General features: G+C 38.2%; 2 protein-coding genes across 3 annotated transcripts in view; both read left to right on the plus strand.

Moving 5' to 3' along the window:
• Window positions 1-23,050, plus strand: part of LOC139118965 (ubiquitin carboxyl-terminal hydrolase 9X-like) — a 71,963-nt gene that overhangs the window by 34,407 nt on the left and 14,506 nt on the right. The window contains exons 33-51 of one of the 2 annotated variants that reach the window (XM_070682561.1): window positions 189-248; window positions 2,094-2,153; window positions 3,604-3,770; window positions 11,568-11,676; window positions 12,094-12,240; window positions 13,004-13,150; window positions 13,590-13,797; window positions 14,294-14,415; window positions 15,243-15,344; window positions 16,441-16,613; window positions 17,203-17,376; window positions 17,868-18,009; window positions 18,223-18,308; window positions 18,560-18,651; window positions 19,004-19,148; window positions 19,963-20,106; window positions 20,575-20,678; window positions 21,162-21,352; window positions 22,816-22,907. In XM_070682561.1, the coding sequence (XP_070538662.1) occupies window positions 189-248; window positions 2,094-2,153; window positions 3,604-3,770; window positions 11,568-11,676; window positions 12,094-12,240; window positions 13,004-13,150; window positions 13,590-13,797; window positions 14,294-14,415; window positions 15,243-15,344; window positions 16,441-16,613; window positions 17,203-17,376; window positions 17,868-18,009; window positions 18,223-18,308; window positions 18,560-18,651; window positions 19,004-19,148; window positions 19,963-20,106; window positions 20,575-20,678; window positions 21,162-21,352; window positions 22,816-22,907 (2,465 nt within the window). The remainder of the gene's footprint in view (window positions 1-188; window positions 249-2,093; window positions 2,154-3,603; window positions 3,771-11,567; window positions 11,677-12,093; window positions 12,241-13,003; window positions 13,151-13,589; window positions 13,798-14,293; window positions 14,416-15,242; window positions 15,345-16,440; window positions 16,614-17,202; window positions 17,377-17,867; window positions 18,010-18,222; window positions 18,309-18,559; window positions 18,652-19,003; window positions 19,149-19,962; window positions 20,107-20,574; window positions 20,679-21,161; window positions 21,353-22,815; window positions 22,908-23,050) is intronic. The other variant, XM_070682562.1, reaches the window with a different exon arrangement.
• On the plus strand, window positions 4,358-7,476 carry LOC139118966 (uncharacterized). Its single transcript, XM_070682563.1, has 4 exons — window positions 4,358-6,086; window positions 6,382-6,652; window positions 7,087-7,175; window positions 7,352-7,476. Exons 1-2 carry the CDS (start codon window positions 4,469-4,471, stop codon window positions 6,603-6,605), a joined length of 1,842 nt encoding a protein of 613 aa, XP_070538664.1. The 5' UTR covers window positions 4,358-4,468; the 3' UTR covers window positions 6,606-6,652; window positions 7,087-7,175; window positions 7,352-7,476.

Here is a 23,050-nt window from a genome sequence, read left to right on the forward strand (position 1 = left end):
ATCAAATTAAATGAAGGTAACCCACAGTGGTCGTGATATGTTCGTTATTGTCGATGCTTCTTCAAAGATATTCCTACTGGGCGATGTTTCTCACATTCACTGCTGGTGTAGCAAGCCTTCAATGTATTCTGTGCCTTCATTCTCCCCCATCCCTCATTCTGAGTCATCAAACTATGCTTCCTTCACAGTCTGATGGAGTATTGTCAAATCTTGAGGGCCAAGAAGCTCAAAGTGGTGATACTCCTGAGGTACTCTGCTTTTCTGCCAAACATTCACTCACTTTGTCATTTGCTGTCGTTGTTTAAGGCACAACCATTCCTTCATTTAAAAATGTGATCTCGCACCTTCCTTTAATTTTCCAATCTCCACAATCCAGTCTATTTTGAGCCTGCTTTATTAGTCCCTAGTATGAGTGTAATTGAATTTCAACATTCACACTTGCATGTTTCCACTTGTTTTGCTCTCGTCGAGTAGCTCCAACATTTTTGAAAGTTTCTGCCAGCAAATTCTTAAGAACTTTTAAGGATTTTGGCTTTCCTGTGTCACTGTTTGACATTTGTCTGTTAACAAGCATATCTCAGAAAGAAATCATATTCTTTCAAACTTAGCATGATGGTTGCACACTGTGATATATACATGCATGTTACTCTGTAATTTGTTTTGCATTACAATTCAATGTGGCTCCTAAGACCATTTGTTATGAGGATTTATTTGATCTGAGGCTTCAATTTCTCTGGAAGCAAACAACAGAATTGTGCATCCACTCAACATGTGCATGTCAGTTTGTGATTTTATCAAATACAGCTGTCCAGTAGCCATCTTTTTTTTACCATTTAAGCTAAGTCAAGGGTCAGCATATAGATAAATGTGCTTTGATTTCTACCAAGTGTCTTCTGAGTATTTGTCTCTGTGACATGTCTGTACAAAGTTAACTTGTTTTGACATGTGATCCAATGCAGGGTGCTTGGTAGCCATTTTGTTGCATCTATGTATAAAGCCATCACCCATTTGTTCTTGAAAACCTGCTTCCTTCAGAGCTTTAATAGGATCTAGGATCATGATTTCATTTCATTTGTCATGTTTGGTACTTGTAATGTTTGGTAGCAGTATTCAATCAAGAATGGTTAGTGAAACTGATATGAGAAAGTGCCTTGTCTTTGACTTGGTCCCAACTTCTTCATGAATTGATTTAAATTATTGCTGAAAATTTTGTACCTATTGCTCCACTTGAATACCATCAGATTCACAATACAGGCCAACCGCACCATGAATACCTTGATTAGCTGGAAATACACTCATGAAGAGAGTTAAATTGGGCCTTCAATTCTGTACATGACAGAGCCATTCATACTCAATAAATATCCTAAGTGCTGAAGGCATTGAGAGTTTTCATAACCAACAAAGTAAATTTATGATATTAAAAAATTTTGAGAAACTTGTGCACATGTACTTCCATGTGTGAGGTCTTAGAAAAGTTCAAGGCCAAATTACAACCGGAAGTCTTGCAAGCAACGAATTCATTCATCATTTCAGGAAACTATGAAGAAGTTGTGATAGTGGTATCACCTTAGTATGTTATGTCGTAAATGTCTGTTGTAAGTCAAATTAATTTTAAGTTAGAATGTGCCATGGCAACATATTCGGATCTGAAACATTTTACTTGTTTGGACTTATTTTGAAGCTTATGGAGTAAATAAAGTTTTCATTGGCTTAGTTTTGTGAAAATCTGGAATTTATTTTCCCCAATCAATAAAACGGGGGGATTTTGAATTCAAATATCGGTAAATACCAGGTAATATTTTTTCTCCAGTACCAAAATTTGCAAAGGGACCCCCGATTTTCATTCTTGATTTTGAAAGAGAATGGTTGAAAGTTCGCTTGAAGAAAGTTTCAGCAAGAGTTCTAAGTCTTTCACTTTCATGGTGCTATTATATACTACAATAAGATCACATGTTATGGCATGCATATTGTCACGCACATAGTGTGGGAGTAATCAATTCTCAGAATAACAACTAATCCATTCACATGTCATTTTAACTCTCATTCCTCCCTCATCCCTCGTTCTGAGTCCTCAAACTATGCTTCCTTCACAGTCTGATGGAGTATTGTCAAATCTTGAGGGCCAAGAAGCTCAAAGTGGTGATACCTCCGAGGTATTCTACTTTCTGCTACACTTCACTAGTTGTCCTAATTGTTGTCACGTAACCGTACACATTTTGTCGTAAAAGCATGCTACTTTTTCACTATGCAATAAGATGAATTTCAGTGTTTGTCATGTGCATCTAATTTATTTTGCTCTTCAACTTTGATGTAAGATATTGATATTTAGCTCTGATACAATAATGGAAATCATATAAGTTGACTTTACTCCAACTTCTAATTTGTCAGCCTGTGAGGTGCTTCTATGCAAACTACAATACAAGGCACAGATGTAACAACATGTGACATGAACAAACTGTTCTAACCTGGCAGTCATTGAATGATTTATGTTTTAAAGTCTACGCCTGCAGGTTGTGTAAAATTTGAAACAAGTAATGTTATGTTGTCTGCTCTTTCATTCACAGTCCAATTTTATTATTGTGTGCATGTTATTGAGCTCCCTTGCTATTCCTAAACACCCAAAAGTGTATCACCTTGTCTAATCAAGTGAAATATTTCAAAAAATTCACAATAAAAAGTGGTATTGGTTGCCTCTGATACATGGCTTTACATACTCCCAACTGCATACCAGTACATCTATCTGTATAATAGTGCAACACTCTATTAAAGCAGTGATTTGTATTTAGCATAGCTGTGTTTACTGATACTATACCTGCTGAAGGTGAAAAAGCTGAACAACAGTAAATTTCTCTGTTTTACTAGCAAATCATGGACTTTAGATCCCAGTGAAGACCTCTCAAACATCAAAATAGGAAAATTGTAATTCTGGAAATACCAGTGCTTAAACAGTAATCAGGTGTCGCTTGAAATGCAATTGCATTGTCATGTACAGTTAATTTTGAGCCTCTGTGTTTTGTTTCTGTAACAGTTACCTGTTTGTACTGTTCGTTACTGGTAATGCCTAAATGCAAAATTTCTGTTAAGCTGTGAAGGCTGGACCCTTCCCCCCCATGTTCTAATAAATGGACTCAACCAGTCTATTGCGTATAATAGGGTTGAGCAAAGCTCTGATAGAGAAAGGGTTTGTTTATTCCACAGCAGCAGCACAATCTATTGATTGGAAAAGGTCAGGAAGAAGATAGAAAAAAAAATCTTTTCAGCAGGGCAGATCACCCTAAATTTGCAAATTGGTCCAATTTACAATTTTCTGTTATTTCCAAATCTGCACGCATACAATTCCACTCATATTTACATGTAACATCACATAGGCCAGTACATGTTACTACTCAAAATCAAATGTGAGTAAAAATTTAGTACAATTGGCCTTTTGCAAGGGAACTCCGAAAAAACAAAGAAAAAGAAATGGACAGGAAAAATAATTTCTTACCTACCTACCTACCAAAATTTGAAAAAATCTTGTCCATTGAGCAGAAATTATGTTTTTCTTTGTGTAGGCTCTAAATTTTGTACAATACTTGTTAACAAGCTTGCTTTCTTTTACAGAGCAAGGAATTCAAACCCCTTGAAGCAGAGGATATCACGTTATGTAAAGAAGCATTGGAGGTTCTAGCTCTCAGTCTGGCACTACAGCCGACAACGTTGGAGGCTCTCAACAAAGATAAAGCATGGCAGTGTTTCATCATAGATCTCATTCTGCTGTGCAGAAACAGGTCAGTGGTACCGCTACTTTTTAGGGAAATTGTTCGCATGTAATTTGTGGACATCTTTTCTCAGGATTTAGGTAACATACAGTATGGTAATCTTTTAATGTACACATTACACAGAAAAGGTGGTGGACGTGCCACTTTTTCACAGAAATCCATCGAGACCAGTTCTTGAGTATTGTGGGCATAGACAAATGAGAGCAATGATGTTGTACTCCTACCGTATAACAGTGTTGTTGTTTTCATTGGAAATGTTAGTCTTGTACATTTTGAATTTGAAACAATCTCAGTGTTTTCATATTTCAACTAGACGCGGGCCACATTAAGTTACAATTATCAATTTTTGCCCCCATTTTCCCAACAGGAAATTTCCTATTGATAGAGGAGATACAGCCTCAATGACCTTCTTTCCCTCCCCGTACCTCCTATCCACCACAATATGCCACCTATGTGAAAAATTTCTGAACATAATTTTGCTTCATTGGAAGGAAGCTATTAGTCTGTGGGCCGACCCAGGTTTTTGTGTCACTTTGTTGACAGAGGTTTTCCGCAGAACTTACTGTATGTGGCAATCTACCATTTCAAGTTGTACAGATTACATAACAAAGCAGTTCGATACGTTTTACTTGGAACAATTGCTGTATAATAGCTGAAAAGAAATCAGGAGAATTTCTGAGTGCTGTTGAGGTCAATGGCTTCTGTTTATGTTAATTAGGTTTCGTAACATACATGACTATTGGTTCAAGGGCTTATTGTCCAATCAGAAAGCGTGTTATGTAAGAAACAATCATGGCCGAGGTCAACAACACTGTATGTGTTTGTCATGTATTGGACGTACAAATGAGCTAATTCGACCATTTTCTGAAGCATCCTGGGCGAAATTCATCGAATGCGTTGAGAAATGGAAGTCTCTTGATGGTTTGGAAAAAGAAGTTGCCATGAACTTCAGTCCAGAATGTCAAGACAACATTGGTTTTCACGTCAAGTGTTACAGACGTTTCACAGACAAATGCCGTATTGCTCAAGCAGTGACACGAATTGAAAAAGGTAGGCCAAGATTACCAGTACCACATGTAGTAGAAGATGAATGCAATGATAGCATTGATAAGGAAACTGAACCACCAGCAAAGCGAAGTTTAAGGTCAGCTACTGGTTCCCACAGTATTTCTGGTGGTAAACGTAGAAGTGTGCATGTGTTACCCCCAATGTGTTTGATATGTAGAAGTGTGAAACGCATGAATGACAGGAAGACAGGAAAAAGAATAGAAGAGAAACTGACATCATGCGAAACTGGTGAAAGTCTGTTGAAAGCTGCAGAGGTCAGACAGGATGAGGAACTTTTGGTTCAAATCAGAGGTCAAGACTTAGTCAGCATTGAAGTAAAATATCACAAGTCATGCTACAGAAATTACACTCGTTGCTTAGAGAAACCATATGAGAAGAAAGATGAAGCTGACAGTGATGTTATGTACACTCCATCATTCAAGATTCTTTGTACGAACGTCATTGAGAAAAGAATCTTTGATGGGGGTGAAGTCTTAAGAATGACAGCATTGAAGAATCTGTTTGTGAAAATCATAAGTGATACAGAACACTATGATGCATCTACCTACAGAAACACTGCATTCAAAAAAAGACTTGTGAAAAAATATGGTGACAGGCTACAATTTATTCGCCCTCACTTTCATGAATGTGAATTAGTGCTTGCTCAAACAAAAAGTAGAAGCCAGGTATTAAATATAACACCGGAATCTGAAAGTGAAGATGAAATTGAGCAGTGTATGCAGGAGTCAACAGCAAGCAGCAGCAGTGAAGTGCGTGATATTTTCCATGCTGCCATGCAGCTGCATGATGTCATCCAGAGTGCAGACTTTGTCAGCGAGTGGCCACCAAAAGCAGAAGATGTCACTTTGCAGCGATGCCAAGAAGTAGTACCAGTGAAATTATTTAATTTCCTCGCCTGGTGTACAGGAGCGTCTACAGACTTTTGTCCAGAAAACTATGTCAAAGTCTCAGATGATGCACAGAATAAACTCTTGTCAATTGGTCAAGATCTAATCTACTTGTCTTCCAAAGGAAGAAAAACTACACCAAAACATGTTGCTCTTGGAATGGCAGTCCGTCATTTAACAGGCTCATCATCAATACTAGGGCTGTTGAATGGTTTGGGTCACTGTACATCACATTCACAGATTTTACAACATGACACTGCATTGGCTATTCAACAGCTGCAAGGAAATGGGATTCCACCAGGCTTTCAGGAAGGAGTGTTTACAACTCTTGTGTGGGACAACAATGACTTTGGAGAAGAAACATTGACAGGTAGGTAGTTTGTGGAAAAGCTGAAATTATCATTGAAACAAATCTTACCTGAAGGATGCTATATAACAGTACTACTATTACATCGTATATTATCGATGTTTTCCCAAATATAATTCGAGTATACAAATGGTTTCAACAGATAAACATAAATATGTTTACTTGAGTGAAACTATAAAGGCAACACGATACCGTGCAAGTCTTTTGTGTTGATTGAAAATCTTGATTTCATAATTTTCATGTATTGAACTATAACTATCACCACTAGTCCTTTGATATATTTCAAAAAAATTTTCAGGTAAAGGAACAACTCATAACACCAATGGTATAATCCTCCAGAGAATGCAAGATGAAGTTTCCAGTGAAACTCAAGGCAGTTCTACCTCAAATGCAATGGTTAATATTGCAAAGTCTAAGCAGAGGACACTCACTCTGCCACCAAGTGATATCATAGAATATCATGGTAAACCACGTCATGGGCCAGCACCACCAGGTTATGATTGCTTCAACTGTTGTGTATAAACTGCACCATGCATCCATGATAGTAATTTGGTAATCTATCCATCATTGTAAGTAATAATTAATGCATTAATGTTCATCAGTGTATTTGTATGGTTGTCAAAGGAATGCATTGATATATTGGCATGATATATTCTGATTCATATTATGTCTACAAAATCACAGGCATGTTTTTTATGTTTTAACATAATTTTGGTCAGATGTAATATAAAGTAAATGTAATTGTTTAATGACATCCATATTTAATTTTTGTATTGCATTATTTACATACTTTTCCATGCATGTTTTGCCTCACCAATTTTTCATATTTGATGAGATACCATAAGCAACACTGCCATAGACAGTCATTCAGACACAGACAGTCATTTCACATTCACTTGCAAGTACATATATTCATTGCACACCTCAGTATTTTTCAATATGGTCTTCTATATTGTCATTGTTATTGGCATCCAACTTTCTGACTTTTTCTTCATTTTGACAGGAATTAAATTTAGTATTGAAGATGACAAAAAAATACAAGAACTTCCTGTCAGCCTAGACCTGGCTATGTGGATGTGCAAGACTGTACAGGTTTGTAGTCACTGCTCACACCTTGCCTCCAAATAATACAACACAGAAAAAATCTTGAATATTTTTTTAATGTTAAGTGTACTAAAGCTTTAAATAATTTTGTAGATTCCATTCAAGACAATACATCCTTTGAAATTATTAAAAAAGAACTTGACTGATGTTATTTTCTTTTGCAGGTGACAGATGCCCCTCCATTGCCTGCTTGGACAGGTTTTAACCGAGCTACAGCTAAGTCCGTTGCTCCTCCTATCACCAAAATTGGATACTTGCCTGTAATAGATGCAAGTCCCACAGAAATGTCAACTGTAAATACAGTACTTGTGAAGAGTATTGATGTTATAAACAAGCTTAATCTCCCAGTGGTGTACTTGTAATGGATCAGGCAATATATTCAAAAGCTCAACAAATCAGGTGGCAGAATCAAGAATTCGAAAGTCGGCTTGTCCTGCGATTAGGAGAATTTCATACTGCAATGTCCTTTATGGCAGTCATAGGCAAGCGGTACAAGGATGCAGGCTTGGAGGATCTCATGATTGAGTCCGGTGTTTCGGCACAAGGCTCTGTCAATGGTGTTATGAGTGGCCATCACTACAATAGAAGTATTCGATGTCATAAGCTGGTAGCTGAAGCCATGCATCGCCTCAGATTGTCAGAGTTTCTTGACAGTTTACCAGAAGCAGAATACCTGGGAGCTCTCGACTGCCTCATCCGTCTGCGAGAAAGTTTCCCAGAAGACTTCAGAGATGAAGCAAAAAGTGACCATGTAAAGATGTTACAGGCAAAGTACAAGGCACACCTTGAGGAGCGTAGCAGAAGCAATGCGAACTACGCCTTTTGGAATTCGTACTTAGAAATGGTACAACTACTACTACTTTTTATCCGAGCAACAAGAGAGGGAGGATGGGAGTTACATCTGTCCGTACTCAGGGATATGCTGCCATGGTACTTTGCATATGGCAGGGTAAATTATTCCCGCTACTTACCTGTGTACTTACAGGAGATGTCAGCCCTCAAAGTTACCCATCCAAGTGTGTATGAAAAATTCTGCGAAGGTGAATTTGCCGTTCAGCGGTCAGATAGTACGTTTACCATGACTGCTTGTGACCAGGTCATTGAACAGACTTTCAATCGAGACTCGAAGACCAAAGGTGGCATGGTTGGATTTACACAGAATAGAGGAGCCATGAGTCGATGGATACTGAGCCATCCTTCTCGCGCTGCTATTGCCAATGTATGTTATGCTCTTGCAGGGAAAACGGAAGAAGAGGAGAGTCATAAAGATCTGTCAACATCACGGAAAACTAAAGATGAATCGGATGTACAAGAAATCATGTCAACTCTAACATCAATGGGGTCACCATTTACTTCAGATGATGAAGATAACCTCATCCACTTAACAGCTGGCACAATAGCTTCTGAAGATATCAAGACTGATCTCTTTCAAGCATATACTAAAAGGGAAGAGGCCTACCAAGAATTTCAACAACAACGTCTGGCTGAAGGTACCAAAGACCTGTTTGAAAAAATGAGCATGGTGAAAAGTAAAACTTTCTCTGATATGTACAAAAAGTCAAAGTCCAAAGCTACAATGAACAGTCTTTCAATCAAGGAAAATCGAAACCTCCTTGGAAGAATGCTGGTTATTGCACAGGTGCGTGATCTTGACATTCATGAAGTCTTGACATATCCACTCAGCCCTGTACCAACAACATTTGCCAATTTTGACGCAACGATGACGAAAACTAACAAAGCTGTTATGGCACATCTGATGGAAAGTAAATTTCCTGATGCAGTGGTTGATGTTGAAGTGACAAGCAACACAGCAGTCATCATTGATGCAATGGCCATGATTCAAGTGCAGAGCAAACTACCTGCCACTTTTGGTGAGCTTGCATCCAATATATTTGACCAGTTAATTTCCATTGGCTTAAAGTTCAAAGCAACCAGAGTGGACTTTGTGATTGACAGATACAGAGAAGTCTCAATCAAAAATGCTGAGAGAACGAGAAGATCAACCTCTGGCTCCTATGATGAAATGAGAATAAATAGGGCAGCTATGAAAGTACCAAGGCAGTTCAAGAAGTTCTTGGCATCTGGTAAGAACAAAGAAACACTGCTGTGCTTCCTGTTAGACTCGTGGAAAGAGTATCAAGCTACTCGCCTAAAGGATGTCACATTGTACGTGAATAGTGGTGAACATTGCTACAGACTACAAGCAGTTGATGGTTTAATGGTGACCAGTGAAGTGCAAGAACTAAGATGTGACCATGAAGAGGCTGACACTCGTCTCCTCCTCCACACAAAACATGCTGCAAGTTATGAAGATACTGACACTGTCATCATTAGAAGCCCTGATACAGATGTGCTTATTTTGGCCATCAGCATCATTCATTGTCTGCAAGCCAACAAAACCTGTATCAACACATAACTGGTAGAAATGCAGAAATGCCAGAATCTTGCATGTTAACAGAATAGCAGATGGGTTAGGAGAGAAAGCTGCACAGGCCCTTGTTGGTATCCATGTATTTTCAGGCTGCGACACCGTCAGTGCTTTCAGAGGAAAGGGTAAGAAGAAGCTGGTGAAAATAATGTTGAGTGAAGAAAGCCACATTGCAACATTTCATCAGTTGGGTATGGAGTGGGAAATCACAGATCAATTGCTGCAGCGAATTGAAAGATTTGTTTGTCAAGTGTATGACCAAAATCAATGTAACAACATCAATGATGCAAGATACAGTTGCTTTCGACTCGGCATGAATGACAGTTCCCTCCCTCCGAACAAGGACAGCTTGGTACAACACACTAAACGGGCAAATTACCAGGCTGCTGTTCACAGACGATGTCTACTGCAAACAGTCGATGCGCCAAACCCACATGGTCATGGATGGCTGTGTTCTGATACCACTCTCACCATACAGTGGATGACTTTGCCTCCAGCTCCAGATTCAGTGATGAAGTTCATCAAATGTAAATGCCAGAAATCATCGTGTGAGACTTCCAGATGTTCTTGCAAAAGTGCATCACTGCTGTGTACAGAGCTCTGTGAATGTGTATCTTGTGGAAACAAAGCTGAGGCAGAAGATGATAAAATAGCGGCTACTTCAGGCGATGAAAGTGACACCGAATAGACACTGTATGAAAATAAACATATAGCTATCCTTTGTGCAGCTTATAGCAGTTTCGAATCTATACTGCTAGTAAAATACCACCGAAATTTCCAGAAATACAATTACAAACTTGACTGGTCAAATCAGCCATTCTGAATTTTACAACTCAATATTCTGTTTAGCACCTGTTGATGACATCTTCTCTTCCAAAAGTCTTGATAATTTCTTAATCTTCTTGACAAAAACACCTTAACTAAATCTCTATGAATGAACATGGGTTCATTTGTATTGTATATTTGTATGTATTCTTGCAACCATCAGCCAGAGATTTGCATTCTATATCACATGAAACATTTCAATTCAGAAGATTTGGGGCAAAAAACATGAATTTGAATATTTTTGCTCATGTTTATCTAAATTTGGACATCTTTAGACAGTCATAATGTCCTATCATGTTAAGTTTGTAGTTCTTAACTTTTCCATATTTTGGAACAGAATCATACACCCGTAACGTCATTTATGCATAATTTGGGGCAAAAAGTGGTAAAAAGGGAAGTTTTCTGTCAAATTCTTAATTATAAGAAATAAAATTTCCATACTTCTTTCTCTTAATTTCAGTCTTCTTTGATGTTTTATTGTACTATGTGAGTGAAACTGAAGTTGTCTCTCCCTGACAGTCATTACCATTATTTTGGGTAAAAAACTCAAAAAATGGCATTTTTGGACAAAATTTACTATATTTACTCATAATTAGGAAGTGAAACATCAAATTTGTATATTTATATACAATTTCCTTTGGTTCACTGGAAAGAGTAACCTGTCCTTCAATTTTATACTAATCTGTTATATTTTGGGTAGAATTACCCAAAAAATGAAACGTTTTGGTTTAATTTCATGCCTTGTTCGAATACCATGATATTGATCTTCTCAAATATGTCTAGGCACCTCATAATGAATCATTTTAACTAAAAATCAGTTTTTGCAGATGACCTCTGTCAACTTAATGCCATTTCTAAGCTCTTTTACAAGGCCTGGCCCACAGACTATATCTCACCATATACATTCAATTTCCTTTTGGTTACTCGGTTGTGTAGGCAATTGACACCTGTTTTGATGGCCCTATGCTCAGGAAAGAGGTCTTTTATTGACTTTTTGAGGTGCATTATAGATGAAAATAATATTAAAATTATTATTAATACAATTGGTAGCAATTAAAAATACAGTTAAAAATTACTTTAGGGGGAAAAAACCACTGAAATAATGTCCTTTCCGTTTTAATTTTCAGGCCAGTAAGGATGGCAGCAGCTGATCAGTTCCTTGTTATGGCCACAAAGTGTTCTATTGGCAACCGGCCTCTAGTTTTCTTCATTACATTATGCTTTACAGTTTTACAAGTAAGTATGCCTACACGGAAGTCACTGTATCATACTTTGATAATAAAGATCACTCATAGACCAAGTCCATAGCCAGATTTACGTGCATCACAAACATCAGTTTGCTGTACAAAAATATTACCAGTGGGCAGCTTTAAAAGTTCAGTAAAGGTAAATGCTCTATTTAGCAGTTCTGCATGTGAAAATAAAACCTTACTTTCTCAGTTATGCAGTGAAAACCTGTGATGTCCCTTAAGCTATCAATATTTATTGGAACAGCAGTCTCAAAAAAAAAATTGAGAAAAAAACTGCCATTTCCGTGTAAAAATTCCTGAGATCAATACTTCTTAGTTATTTATGGAGTAACGTACCTTCTGTTCTTGATATTCTCTTCAACCAAAGGTGATTCTCATTGTCTGACGTACCCTTTCTCCACAGAGTACAGCCAAGGACAACGCCAAGTCGTCCAGCGAATATTTCAACCTTTTATGTAGATTACTTGATTTTCAATGCAGAGCAAACGCGCCCTTTCCCAATTCAGAAACTCTACTCAACAACGAAATTGAGTGGTTGAAGAAAGTGAGGGTAAGTGGCAAAGAAAAACCCTGTTGTTGTGCGGAATAGGTCTGCATATTTGGAGTCCAAGTGTTAATTGTCTCGCTGGTCATTTCGAGCATGCTGATAAGCCTCTGTTCTTGTCTGTTTTACAGGTTGCAATTGTAACAGTATGCATAGTGTTTGAAAGGAAAACATCAAAAAATTACAAACTGTGCAAGGTGCATTCTGTTGTGAAGTTTGTGATGATTTAGGGTATGTTTGTGTGTCTTGATCAGAGTCCCTAGGCCCCTGGAAAGCCCTCGGAAGTCTCTGAATTTTGAAGCATCCTGGAAAAATCCTGGAAAATTGATAAGCCATCCACAATTTTCAAAAATGAAAAGATGATCAGTAGTGATAGTGTTAAATTGAAATGTATAGTGATACATAAAAATGATATATTGTAAATAAGATATCTTGAAAATGGTATTTTGGACCTCAAATGGTTGCTGAAAATTGCTGAAAAAGTCTGTGAAAGTCCTTCACTTTAAAGCGACTTTGACCATTCAATATAGTTGATCAGTGACCACAAACTAACAGCAGAAACTTCGGTGACTATGAGTTGCTTTACACCTGACCTTAATGATGGTATTATTACTCGGGCCATAAGATGCAGTTTGAATGTTGGATCAGTCTGCAAATGTATTGAAAAAAGTTACAGATGTTGTAATTTGAAAGCGGTGATGGTGAGACAACCAATGACAGACATGGCTGTGGAAGGGTTAATAACAATGTATGGCTTGATCTGATACAGGATGCCGTAGTCACCACTGGAGAGGCACCGTGTGAAGACTCTCTCCTAGAAGGCCATCTTGGTGTCACAAGAGAACTTTTACAATTTCAAACCTCTGAGAGGAAGTACTTCATTGGTTCCAAGAAAGGTGGACATGAGCTTATCAAGGTAAGTGATCTTCCAAAGCAGTGTAGTACACTTTGTGGTTATAGCTGTGGTCAGATATGGCGTGTGTTCAAGTGAACAATTATACCAGACGGGAATTGTGATAGAGATAGCCAAGGGCATGTCTCTGCAATGAGGAAGTATGTACGATAGAAACTCAAATCCTTGTATTTGTATGAAGATTTGGACCCTTCTGTGTAAAAAGTGCCTCTCAAAAGTAAGGAGTCTATGAAGCAAAGTCTTGAGTCAGTTCACTTGCTGACATGTGTCAGTATCCTTAAATCATTCAGTTTCACCGTTTCACTATTTGAGTGGCATTGCACTCTCTTTTCTGAGCAATATTTCTCATCAAAGACAGCACGAAAACCCCTTCATGCTATATATTTTCAAAAGATGTCCAATTAAGATGCCTCTGATTGTCGTTTGCTGTTTGTCTTGGTAGGAACTGGTTGATGATTTCCTCTTTCCGGCATCCAAGATGGTACTGCAGTCAAGGAAAACTGGTGAACTGCCTCCGGATCAAGCCCAGCCTGTCTGCACCAGTCCACTAACCGTCATCGCAGCATTTGACCTCCTGGTGGCGCTCTGTAAAGGCTGTGTTCAGAATCTTAGAACGGTGGCTGACATGCTGACTGAAATGTATTACTCAGGTGGGTTGAGAGTGGATCTGCGTTGCAAAAGTGTGGTTCTGATGTGAGACTCACTTGATGATTGTTAAAAACTCTGTTAGATGTCATTCCAACTCTCCTGTTATCATGTAAATTACAAGAAGCTGTTCAGACCTCTTCAATGTTCTACTTATTCATTGTTGATTTGAAAACAAGTGGTGATTTGTGATAAAGGCATATCACATTAGAACAATGATAAAATGTGATGTGAAGAAAACCAAACATCCTATCTCAAATGACTTTCACTACTATTGCGATTAAGAAGACAGGAAATTTAGTGATTACTAGAATGGACCTGGTTTTCATTCCACATTGATGATGCACATTGACTAGATTTGGTGTATCATCTAAGGTGTATCATCTGTAAAATTTATTTCTTATTCTAAAAAAATGTCGGAAGAGACACAGCTGTTAATCAACAATTATGTCTGTGAGAAAAATAAAATTACCGTACCAAATTTAATCTTTTGCCTCACAGACAGGGACAGTCCATTGATTGAGTGGGAGTTCTTACCTCCAGTTGGTCCCAGACCGATGAGGGGTTTTGTTGGCTTGAAGAATGCAGGAGCCACATGTTACATGAATTCTGTACTTCAGCAGGTGAGAGCCTCTTCATGATTTATTGTCATGATTCATTAGGGGAAGGCTGCATTAACTTGCATGGTACCTGAAACCCGAGTTCTTGCCTGACCAACTCGGGTGACAAACAGAAGACTTTTAATCCCCAAGATGTGAATGTTCCATTGTTATGTTTATCTAATCCAGCTGGTGCCAATGTAGTGCCATTGTACGAAAGGCAGGTCTGTGAAATTGATCCTCTAGGGAAGTCGGGTATTCCTAAGTTAATGGAGGTTTCCCATAATGTCTAGTAAATCTCATGCTGTGAAGGCAGACAGATATTTTGACTCAAATGTTTACAGTATCTTTCTGATCTACTGCTTGTATGGGTTCATTTTAAAGCTCTTTGAGTAGGAAAACTTTTCACTGTCTTACTTTTGTGCAAATCCAGAATTTAATTTTTCACCATAGAGTTAACACAGGAATGGTGGCCTTTTTGAATTTCAAATGTATCGCTAAATTTAAGAAAATTTATTTCCATAGTACCAAATATTGCCCAATAACCTGTGATTTTTTTTTTTGTCATGAGAAAGAATGGTTTAAAGTTTCATTGAGGGATGTTTGAGCAAATACTGAAGTCTCTTTTTTACCGTAACTCTGTCACCCCCATTTCCCTGTCTAGAGATCCAACTTTACCATAGGAAACAATGGGATTGGTTCAAACCATGGTGGTGAAAGGGTTAAACCAACACAGACAGTTCACAGTTACTGCAATGAATAACCCATTTGTCAGAGCAGAATGCCATTCCATGAATTTTTTGTTGTGGTGTAACATGTTTTGAATCCCATTTTCACATTGTTGTCTGCAGCTGTACATGGTTCGTATGATCCGTGCTGGTATACTCTCTGCTGAAGGGGCTGCTGCAGATCTTGACGACGAGTTCTCAGGGGATGAAAAGCATGATAATGAGGTATGTCATCATGGCCTGAAAAGAGTAGTTGTTTTCAACGTGTTTCTGTATACAAACAGACGCTGTCTGCCTTGGAGCAGATGTACAGTATGTATCAGTGCATAGACGTTGTTTCCAGAAACTGGCCTTCTTTGAAGAGCGATACCTACTTTTCAGAGAGCAGAGCGAATGTCTTGGCAAATGTACACTGTTTCCTGATAAGCAGTGGTTTGTCATGAAATTACCAAATTAACTTGGGAAATTAACTTGGAAGGTCAGAGGTCAGAGGTCATACCAGCCACCAAGCAGAACTACATCATATACACAGATGAAGATGAAGTATTCGAAACAGATATCAGGGCTCGAAATAATACCTGTCTGCCTGTCCCGGAGAAGTGAAATTTGGCCTGGGACAAGTAGTTTTGAAAAGTCCATGTCCAAGTTGACAGGTAGATTTTTTCAGCCTGCAACCAGTATTTCAACCTATTGACTACAGCAAATATTCATAAGTTTAAATTTATGTTCCTTTTAAAATTTTGAAAATCATTGTTTGGATATTTACCAGTCAGAAAAAAGTAAAAGAAAGTTCGATAATATCTAATCACTGTTTACAGGAGTCAGCCATGTTGATTTATCTAAGGTCACGTCTCAAATCTCTTAGATTGGGAGATTCTCAGAGCCATCTCGACACGGATGGCGTTGTTACGCCATTTTGCATACAACACAGACGTGAGTTTGTTGAACTTTCCCAGATTCACTCGTTGGTTCTGTCAAAAACTTCCTATCAAACTAATTAAAAATGACATTCAATTTCTCTGGACATTGTCTCAGGTGAGTTGAAATTAGTATAGTTTCTTAGAATAAATTATGCCATTTTGGACAGGTACTTTTCTCACTGGGACAGGCACTTTTAATTTTGACTTGTCCAGTGGACAGGTGGTTGAAAAAAAGTATTTCGAGCCCTGGATATTAACATTGCCCTTTGCCACTTTTAGTTTCAGAGAGCTGTAGAGGGCTCCCTCAGGAATTGTTGGCTTCGCCTCATGTACTTTGCAAATATCTTTTGCTGATCTGGTTTCTTCATGACGAATGATTGACATTCTGCTTTGTCCCACAGACTAACATTGACCCTGGTGAAACAGACAGTCAAGAGGACAGGTCTATCAGCAAGCAGGAGGAGAGGAAGGAGTATGACGTAGGTGTTCTCAAACAGGTGCAGGCCATCTTTGGACACCTAGCTCAAAGTAAATTACAATATTATGTACCTAGAGGCTTTTGGAAACATTTCAAGTAAGTTGCATGTTTTTTAATTTGATGAAAATTCTTACCTTAATTTAGCTATAGAAAACAACCGGCCAGATTAAACCATGTACATAAAAGGGTTAAACTGGATTTGTGTGTGGATATTGATCAGGAAAGGTTTTGAAATCAGATGAAAGTTGAGTGCCCACTAATTACAAAATTGTATGACATTAAAAATGTGATTGATACATTTTGTTGTGAGAGAGACACAAACACTAAAAGAATGTAAATATAATTATGTAGTCTGAATCAGTATTGGGTGAACATGAGCCATTGTGTAGAGATCAGTTGATGCCTTGTTGTTCATGACAGTTCAGCTGTATTGTATCTGGGTATTCATGTTTACTGTTCATCCCAAAGTCTTTCTTAATACAAAATAATAACCTTCTCACTACAGTACTTTACTCTTTCTGATCAATAAATTGATAATGTAATATATCTATTCTCACTGCTAATTATGATGGAGTTGACAAATGTCCCGTATGTCTTCAAACTGAAGCTAAGCAGCTGTTAGGTCTGTGGCTGCATGACATTGCAAATATTAACTACATCCTCTTCTGTCTCTCTCTCTGTGCAGGCTCTGGGGTGAACCTGTCAATTTACGTGAACAACACGATGCTTTAGAATTCTTCAACAGCCTAGTAGATAGTTTAGACGAGGCTCTCAAATCTTTAGGGTATCCAGCCATTTTATCCAAGGTGCTAGGGGGATCCTTTGCTGATCAGAAGATCTGCAAAGACTGCCCCCACAGGTAAGCGTTGACACATTTGCTGTTTTGTAAGCTTCAATGTAGTGTAAGTGCAGTTGAAGTACTGGTCAGCATAAAGTGTTTCCTCATGTGACATATACTTAATACATTGAACAGTAAAATCATCACAGATATGGTATACATTACATGTTTATGTACAAATGGCAACTTTTTGTGGGAATATCCTCACTCGAAGTTTTCACTCGGAAAAGAAGAGTTGGTTTTGTGAATGGAAGTATGAATTCGTATTACATTTTTCAAGGAGTCTCCGAATGATAAAAAGTTGTTTGTGTGGAAGGAGCGTTTTGCATGATTGAGATTTTGTTTTAAACCGCTGACACTGTATTGAAAATTAGAAAAAACATTCACTCTTGAACTGCAAGGCGGATGTGAGGTTCAAACAGTTACTCCGTCCATATCAAGGTCCACTGCTATCGGATAGTATCAAGCCACGGGAAAATTCTTAATTCTCATTTTGTTATTCTAATTGACAGATATTCAAGGGAGGAATCATTCACAACGCTGAACGTAGATATCAGGAACCATCAAAACTTACTAGATTCTCTCGAGCAGTACGTCAAGGGTGACTTGCTTGAGGGTGCTAATGCGTATCGCTGTGAAAAGTGTAATAAAAAGGTAATGTCCTATTCCCCTGTACAGATAACCTCTCAACTTGTTTGTTCAGTTACTGTCACATCTTTTCCTGCTGATGAACTTAGAAATACTGCGATAGTGAACGTCAGTCTCTCAATGTAGATATTTCTGGATACGAAACCCATCGTTGGACTATCAAAAGTCTTCCCATCGTATTTTGTGTTTGTAGTTTATGTAAATTGTTTACTTTTTCAGGTTGACACAGTGAAGAGATTGTGTATAAAGAAATTACCTGTTATTCTTGCAATTCAGTTGAAGAGGTTTGACTATGACTGGGAAAGGTAGGTGGCCCTCTCTTCTGCTTCTCCAAAACTTCTGTTCAGGGAAAATCATAACTTTTTTTAAATCATAATTGGCTGATTTTGCAGCTAGGTGATGGATTACAACATACTACTGCAGTCAGTTGGAAACTCAAAACGTGTTTTACTAGAGACTGAAACTCTGTTGTTTTTAGAAAAAAAATTTCCACAGCACCCTTTGTGTGTTGAGCTTGCTGAAAGTTTCACTTATTGGTTGTTGTTTTCCTTTACAGGGAATGTGCAATTAAGTTTAATGATCATTTTGAATTTCCTCGTGAGTTTGACATGGAGCCTTACACGGTAGCAGGATTAGCCAAAATAGAAGGTGAGCTTGACACGTCATGCTATCCCAAAGCTCCTTGGTAAATTTCCCATGAGAAAGTGAATTCTGGAATTGGCTGAACTTCTATAAAAGCAGAAATACCTTTTGAGCAGCCTGTTCTGATTGCAGTGCGCTGCTTTTCATGCCATATTTGTTTAACTGTTCATCCCAATTGTTTTATGGAGCATTGTCTAGTGTAAATGCAAATCTCAGCTCAATCATAAATTTCATATCATGTTAACTCTGTGTTAGAATGGAAAGGCTGATTCTGTCATGATTTGCAAAAGTATTTTGAAAGTATGAATATTTCATAAGGGGTATTGAGAATGACATCTTGTTTGTGTGTGTCATTCAGGCGAGGAAATCCATGATGACAATGAGGATAGTAACATAGATAGTGAAGATAATGCCAATGTGAGTACAAAGTACAAACTGGTCGGTGTACTGGTACACAGTGGGCAGGCTAGTGGTGGACATTATTACTCATATATACTCACAAGGTAAGCACGCATTCACATCACAAGAAATGGGTGTTTCATGAACGCTTTCACCCCTGTTTCCGAGTGTAGAGGTCCACCACATTTCCTGCTGTGAGTACCAATAGGGTCTTTGCCAAAAGTGCTACGCAAAGAAGGTTACTAATGTGTTGTGATACCATGCGAAGAGTGAATGAAAGTTACTTTTGGCTTTAAAGATATACAGTCACCTGTAATCTAAATATATGGTCAAAGGGGCGTTCCTTGTTATTCAAAATGCCCATGTTAGGACGCTGTTTTTAAAAAGCGGCCACCCGCTTAAAATCTGTGATTTTCAGATTTTCTCTCTCCATGGTAACTGTGGCAAAATTGGAACAGGTGACAGTATACCTTTAAGTTCGTAGCAACCCCTGCTTGAAAAACACCCCTTCCTGTTCACATGTGACCACTTATAATTCCCTGTACAGCAAGAAAGCATGCAACATTGAATAGGCCTTCCAAGTGTCAATATTCAGAGGGGTGGCCAGGGATGGGTGGGGAGGGTTTACTTAGCTCACTTGCACTATGGTTAATAGTACCCTGCTTGTTGGTTTCCCCTTGATGTAACTTCAAGTGTGAACTTTGCTTTTGTTTTGAATATTTATAATTGAGAACCTGGCAACAAAAATGGTCTTCTAGTGTGGGCAATAGCTGTAGGATAATATTTCCGTTTTCATAGTGGCACTTTCATTGTAATTACACAGCTAAATCATACATGACCCGGACGGTGTACAACTAGAAGACCAGAAACTCTCCTTTTAGATATCTGCTAAACTTACCCCTGTCTCTTTTTCTACAGAAATAATCCGGATGCTGCCCCCAGGTGGTACAAGTTTGATGACGGGGAAGTGACAGAATGTAAGATGGATGATGATGAAGAAATGAAAAACCAGTGCTTTGGAGGGGAATACATGGGTGAGGTCTTTGACCACAACATGAGAAGGTAAGCCACAAGTCTGATGTAACATTATAATCAAATATTCAAAAGATATTAAAATAATCATTTGTGTAAATCTTTGAAAGGGCTACGAGCTGTGACTTTGATGAATTTTTTCACTATTTTTGTTTTTTTATATCAATTACAAGTTCTTGTTCTACTCTCCAAAGTATGTTATTGTTTACACTGGAATTCTGGTGCCAATTTGAATTCAAATGTAAGCAATAACAATGCAGCTTACAGAGATACAGGTTGAGTTGAGAAGTGATAAACTGTGTGTCTCAACATACTTTGCGGAGTAGAACAAGAAATTGTAGGTGCAATTAAAAACAAAAATGGTGAAAAAAACATCAAAAGTTACAGCTATTGGCCCTCTGAGCAACAACTGTGATTTAATTCAGTTTTTTCGGCAACTCAGTTCCTCAGTTGCAGCAGATTTCTGAGTGACAAGTTATGGTGTCTGTTTTTTTTCAGGATGTCTTACAGAAGACAGAAGAGATGGTGGAATGCTTATATCCTGTTCTATGAACGCATGGACAATCCTGAAAAAGAGCTCAGTAAACAACTTGAGGAACTCAGTAAGTTTGAGTTTAATTGACTAATTCTTTGATCATATGTTGCCAAAACTAGAAATTATTACACTTGAATTTTTTGTTTGAGGTATACACAGGTAGTTTTAAGGATAGTTGACCAGGTGTGTTTGAGTTAAGTAAGTGTAAATAAATACAACTTCATTGCAATAAAATTTGTTTAAACCTATCCACTACTACATTCAGGCAGTACACACACTTGGCCAGGAACGTTAACATTTATGTTCAGTAGTGTTTGATCATTCAAATTTCTAATTTTCCCCTTGATATCACAGAAAATGTGAAACTAGTTTCACGGCGTGCAGAAGCAAAAAAATGGCATACCCATGTCGATTGGTTGAGTTGACTGGTGCATGCCAAGTCATACCAAGGAAAATACGAGGATGTCAGGTCACACAGGGGTCACACAAACGGCCTATTCATTGTGGTATCTTTTGTCGAATGATGATGTACCCTCTATTTTCTTGACAGAAATATGCAAAGTGGAGAACATGCTAGCATTGCCCAGGATGCCAATGTCCATTGAGAGGGCCGTCAGGAAGCAAAACATACATTTCATGCACAACAAAACACACTACAGTCCAGAGTACTTCCAGTTTATGAAAAATTTGATCAGATGTAATGATGTGTACATACTACCCCCACAAGGTCAAGATCATCTGGTAAGTTTATCTGCCATGCCATTTGAATTGAATGAACGGGTTACAGTCAGTGCCATTATTCTTCGGTGGGGCAAGTTGGTAATTACCTACCAATTTAGCTAGGGATATTGCAATATACCAAGGGAACTTCCTAAGCCAAACTCTGTTTTCCTATCTGGAGCGGCAAGATGAGATCTAAACAAACACAGCGGGTAATGAGATTTTACAGCCAGCAATGGTGATCTGATAACTGGGATGAACCATTTTCATGTAGGTTCGTTAAAAGGGGACTGGATTGGGGAATGAAAACTACAAGGAATAAAACACGATCTTAAGAGATCATATCGTGCCTTGTCTTCTTTTTGATAAATATTACACATAACTAGGTTTGAAAAAGCTGCATGAAGTAACATCATTACAAAACATGGTATTTTGTACAAAAGTTTGAGATCACCCCATGTACATTGATCTTTCAAAAGCCGGTCTTTACTGTGTGGTTCACAGGAGTCTAATTCAAAAGCAATCAGCGACTCATAAAAAGTCAACTTTACAGTCTGTCTTGAAAGCTCCATCGAAATTCGAGACAAGATGACAAAATTGTACAAAGCTACATGAAGCTGAAACTACGGTAAATATCGCTCAGAGAATAAATGCACAACAAACGGCACTTCAGCATGTCATCGCCCATTTCATTCTCAGTACCATTGCCCAAAACATCCTGGAAGGCCACAATCAAAACGTTTGACATGACCTGCACAACTAGTTGCTTAATTTTTTGTGGGTGAAGAAACCTTTGATAGCAGCCAGTAAAATATTGACAAAATACTTTTTTTAGAATACTTGTACTGTAAAAAACCAGCCGGCAATCAGAACAGTGTTCAACATACTACACGATGAACTGAGCCACACATACAAAATCACTACCAAAGTTCCCTCTGACCAGCTAAATTACTGAAACATAAAGCGGACAGTGGAGTACATTAATGGTTCATCCTAGTATCAGATCACCATTGGTGACTGTAAAATTTGTTACCTGCTGTGTTTGTTTAGATTTCATGGTGCCGCTCCAGATAGGAAAACAGAGTTTGGCTTAGGAAGTTCCCTTGGTATATTGCAATATCCCTAGCTAAATTGGTAGGTAATTACCAACTTGCCCCACCGAAGAATAATGGCACTAACTGGTTAAGAGTCTGTATGTTTGTATGACTCTGTGAAAATAGGGGGAGGGAGGGGGAGAGAGACAGACAGACAGACACAGACAAGGAAGGAGGTAGGGGAAGGAGGATCAGGGGGTTGCAAGAGGCATGGCCAAAGGGAATGGTGTGAAATGTGTGGGAGATATTTGTAGAAGAGAAAGAAGGATGTGGAAAGACGTGAGAGGTAAGAGGAGGGATAAGGAAACCAAATTTAAAGCCAGAATGAATGAATGAATGAATGAATGAATGAAGAGATGAAATAACTTTGTATTGTGTATTTGCTCACAGAGTGCTGAAGGTGAAGAGTTAGCTTCTATCAGTATTCAGATTGCATCCAAATTTCTATTCAATGTGGCATTTCATACCAAGAAGACGCTTAGGTGAGTGAAAATAACAGCTTTGATATCTTTTGAACAAATGCAAGAGTGATTAAATGATTGATGTAGGCATCGGTAAGGTGTCTTTGTTCAGTTCAGTTCTTTGTTCAGTTTGTACAAAGTGTTACTTGTAGATTTGCTGTTGT

The sequence above is a fragment of the Ptychodera flava genome, chromosome 19 (assembly GCF_041260155.1).
Source record: "Ptychodera flava strain L36383 chromosome 19, AS_Pfla_20210202, whole genome shotgun sequence".
Classification (NCBI taxonomy): domain Eukaryota; kingdom Metazoa; phylum Hemichordata; class Enteropneusta; family Ptychoderidae; genus Ptychodera; species Ptychodera flava.

Bases quoted from the DNA above. Each gene is read 5' to 3' on its own strand.
- LOC139118966 (XM_070682563.1), top strand. From the start codon at position 4,469: ATGTTAATTAGGTTTCGTAACATACATGACTATTGGTTCAAGGGCTTA. The intron at 6,087-6,381 runs GTAGGTAGTTTG...AAAAATTTTCAG, and splicing joins TGGAGAAGAAACATTGACAG to GTAAAGGAACAACTCATAAC.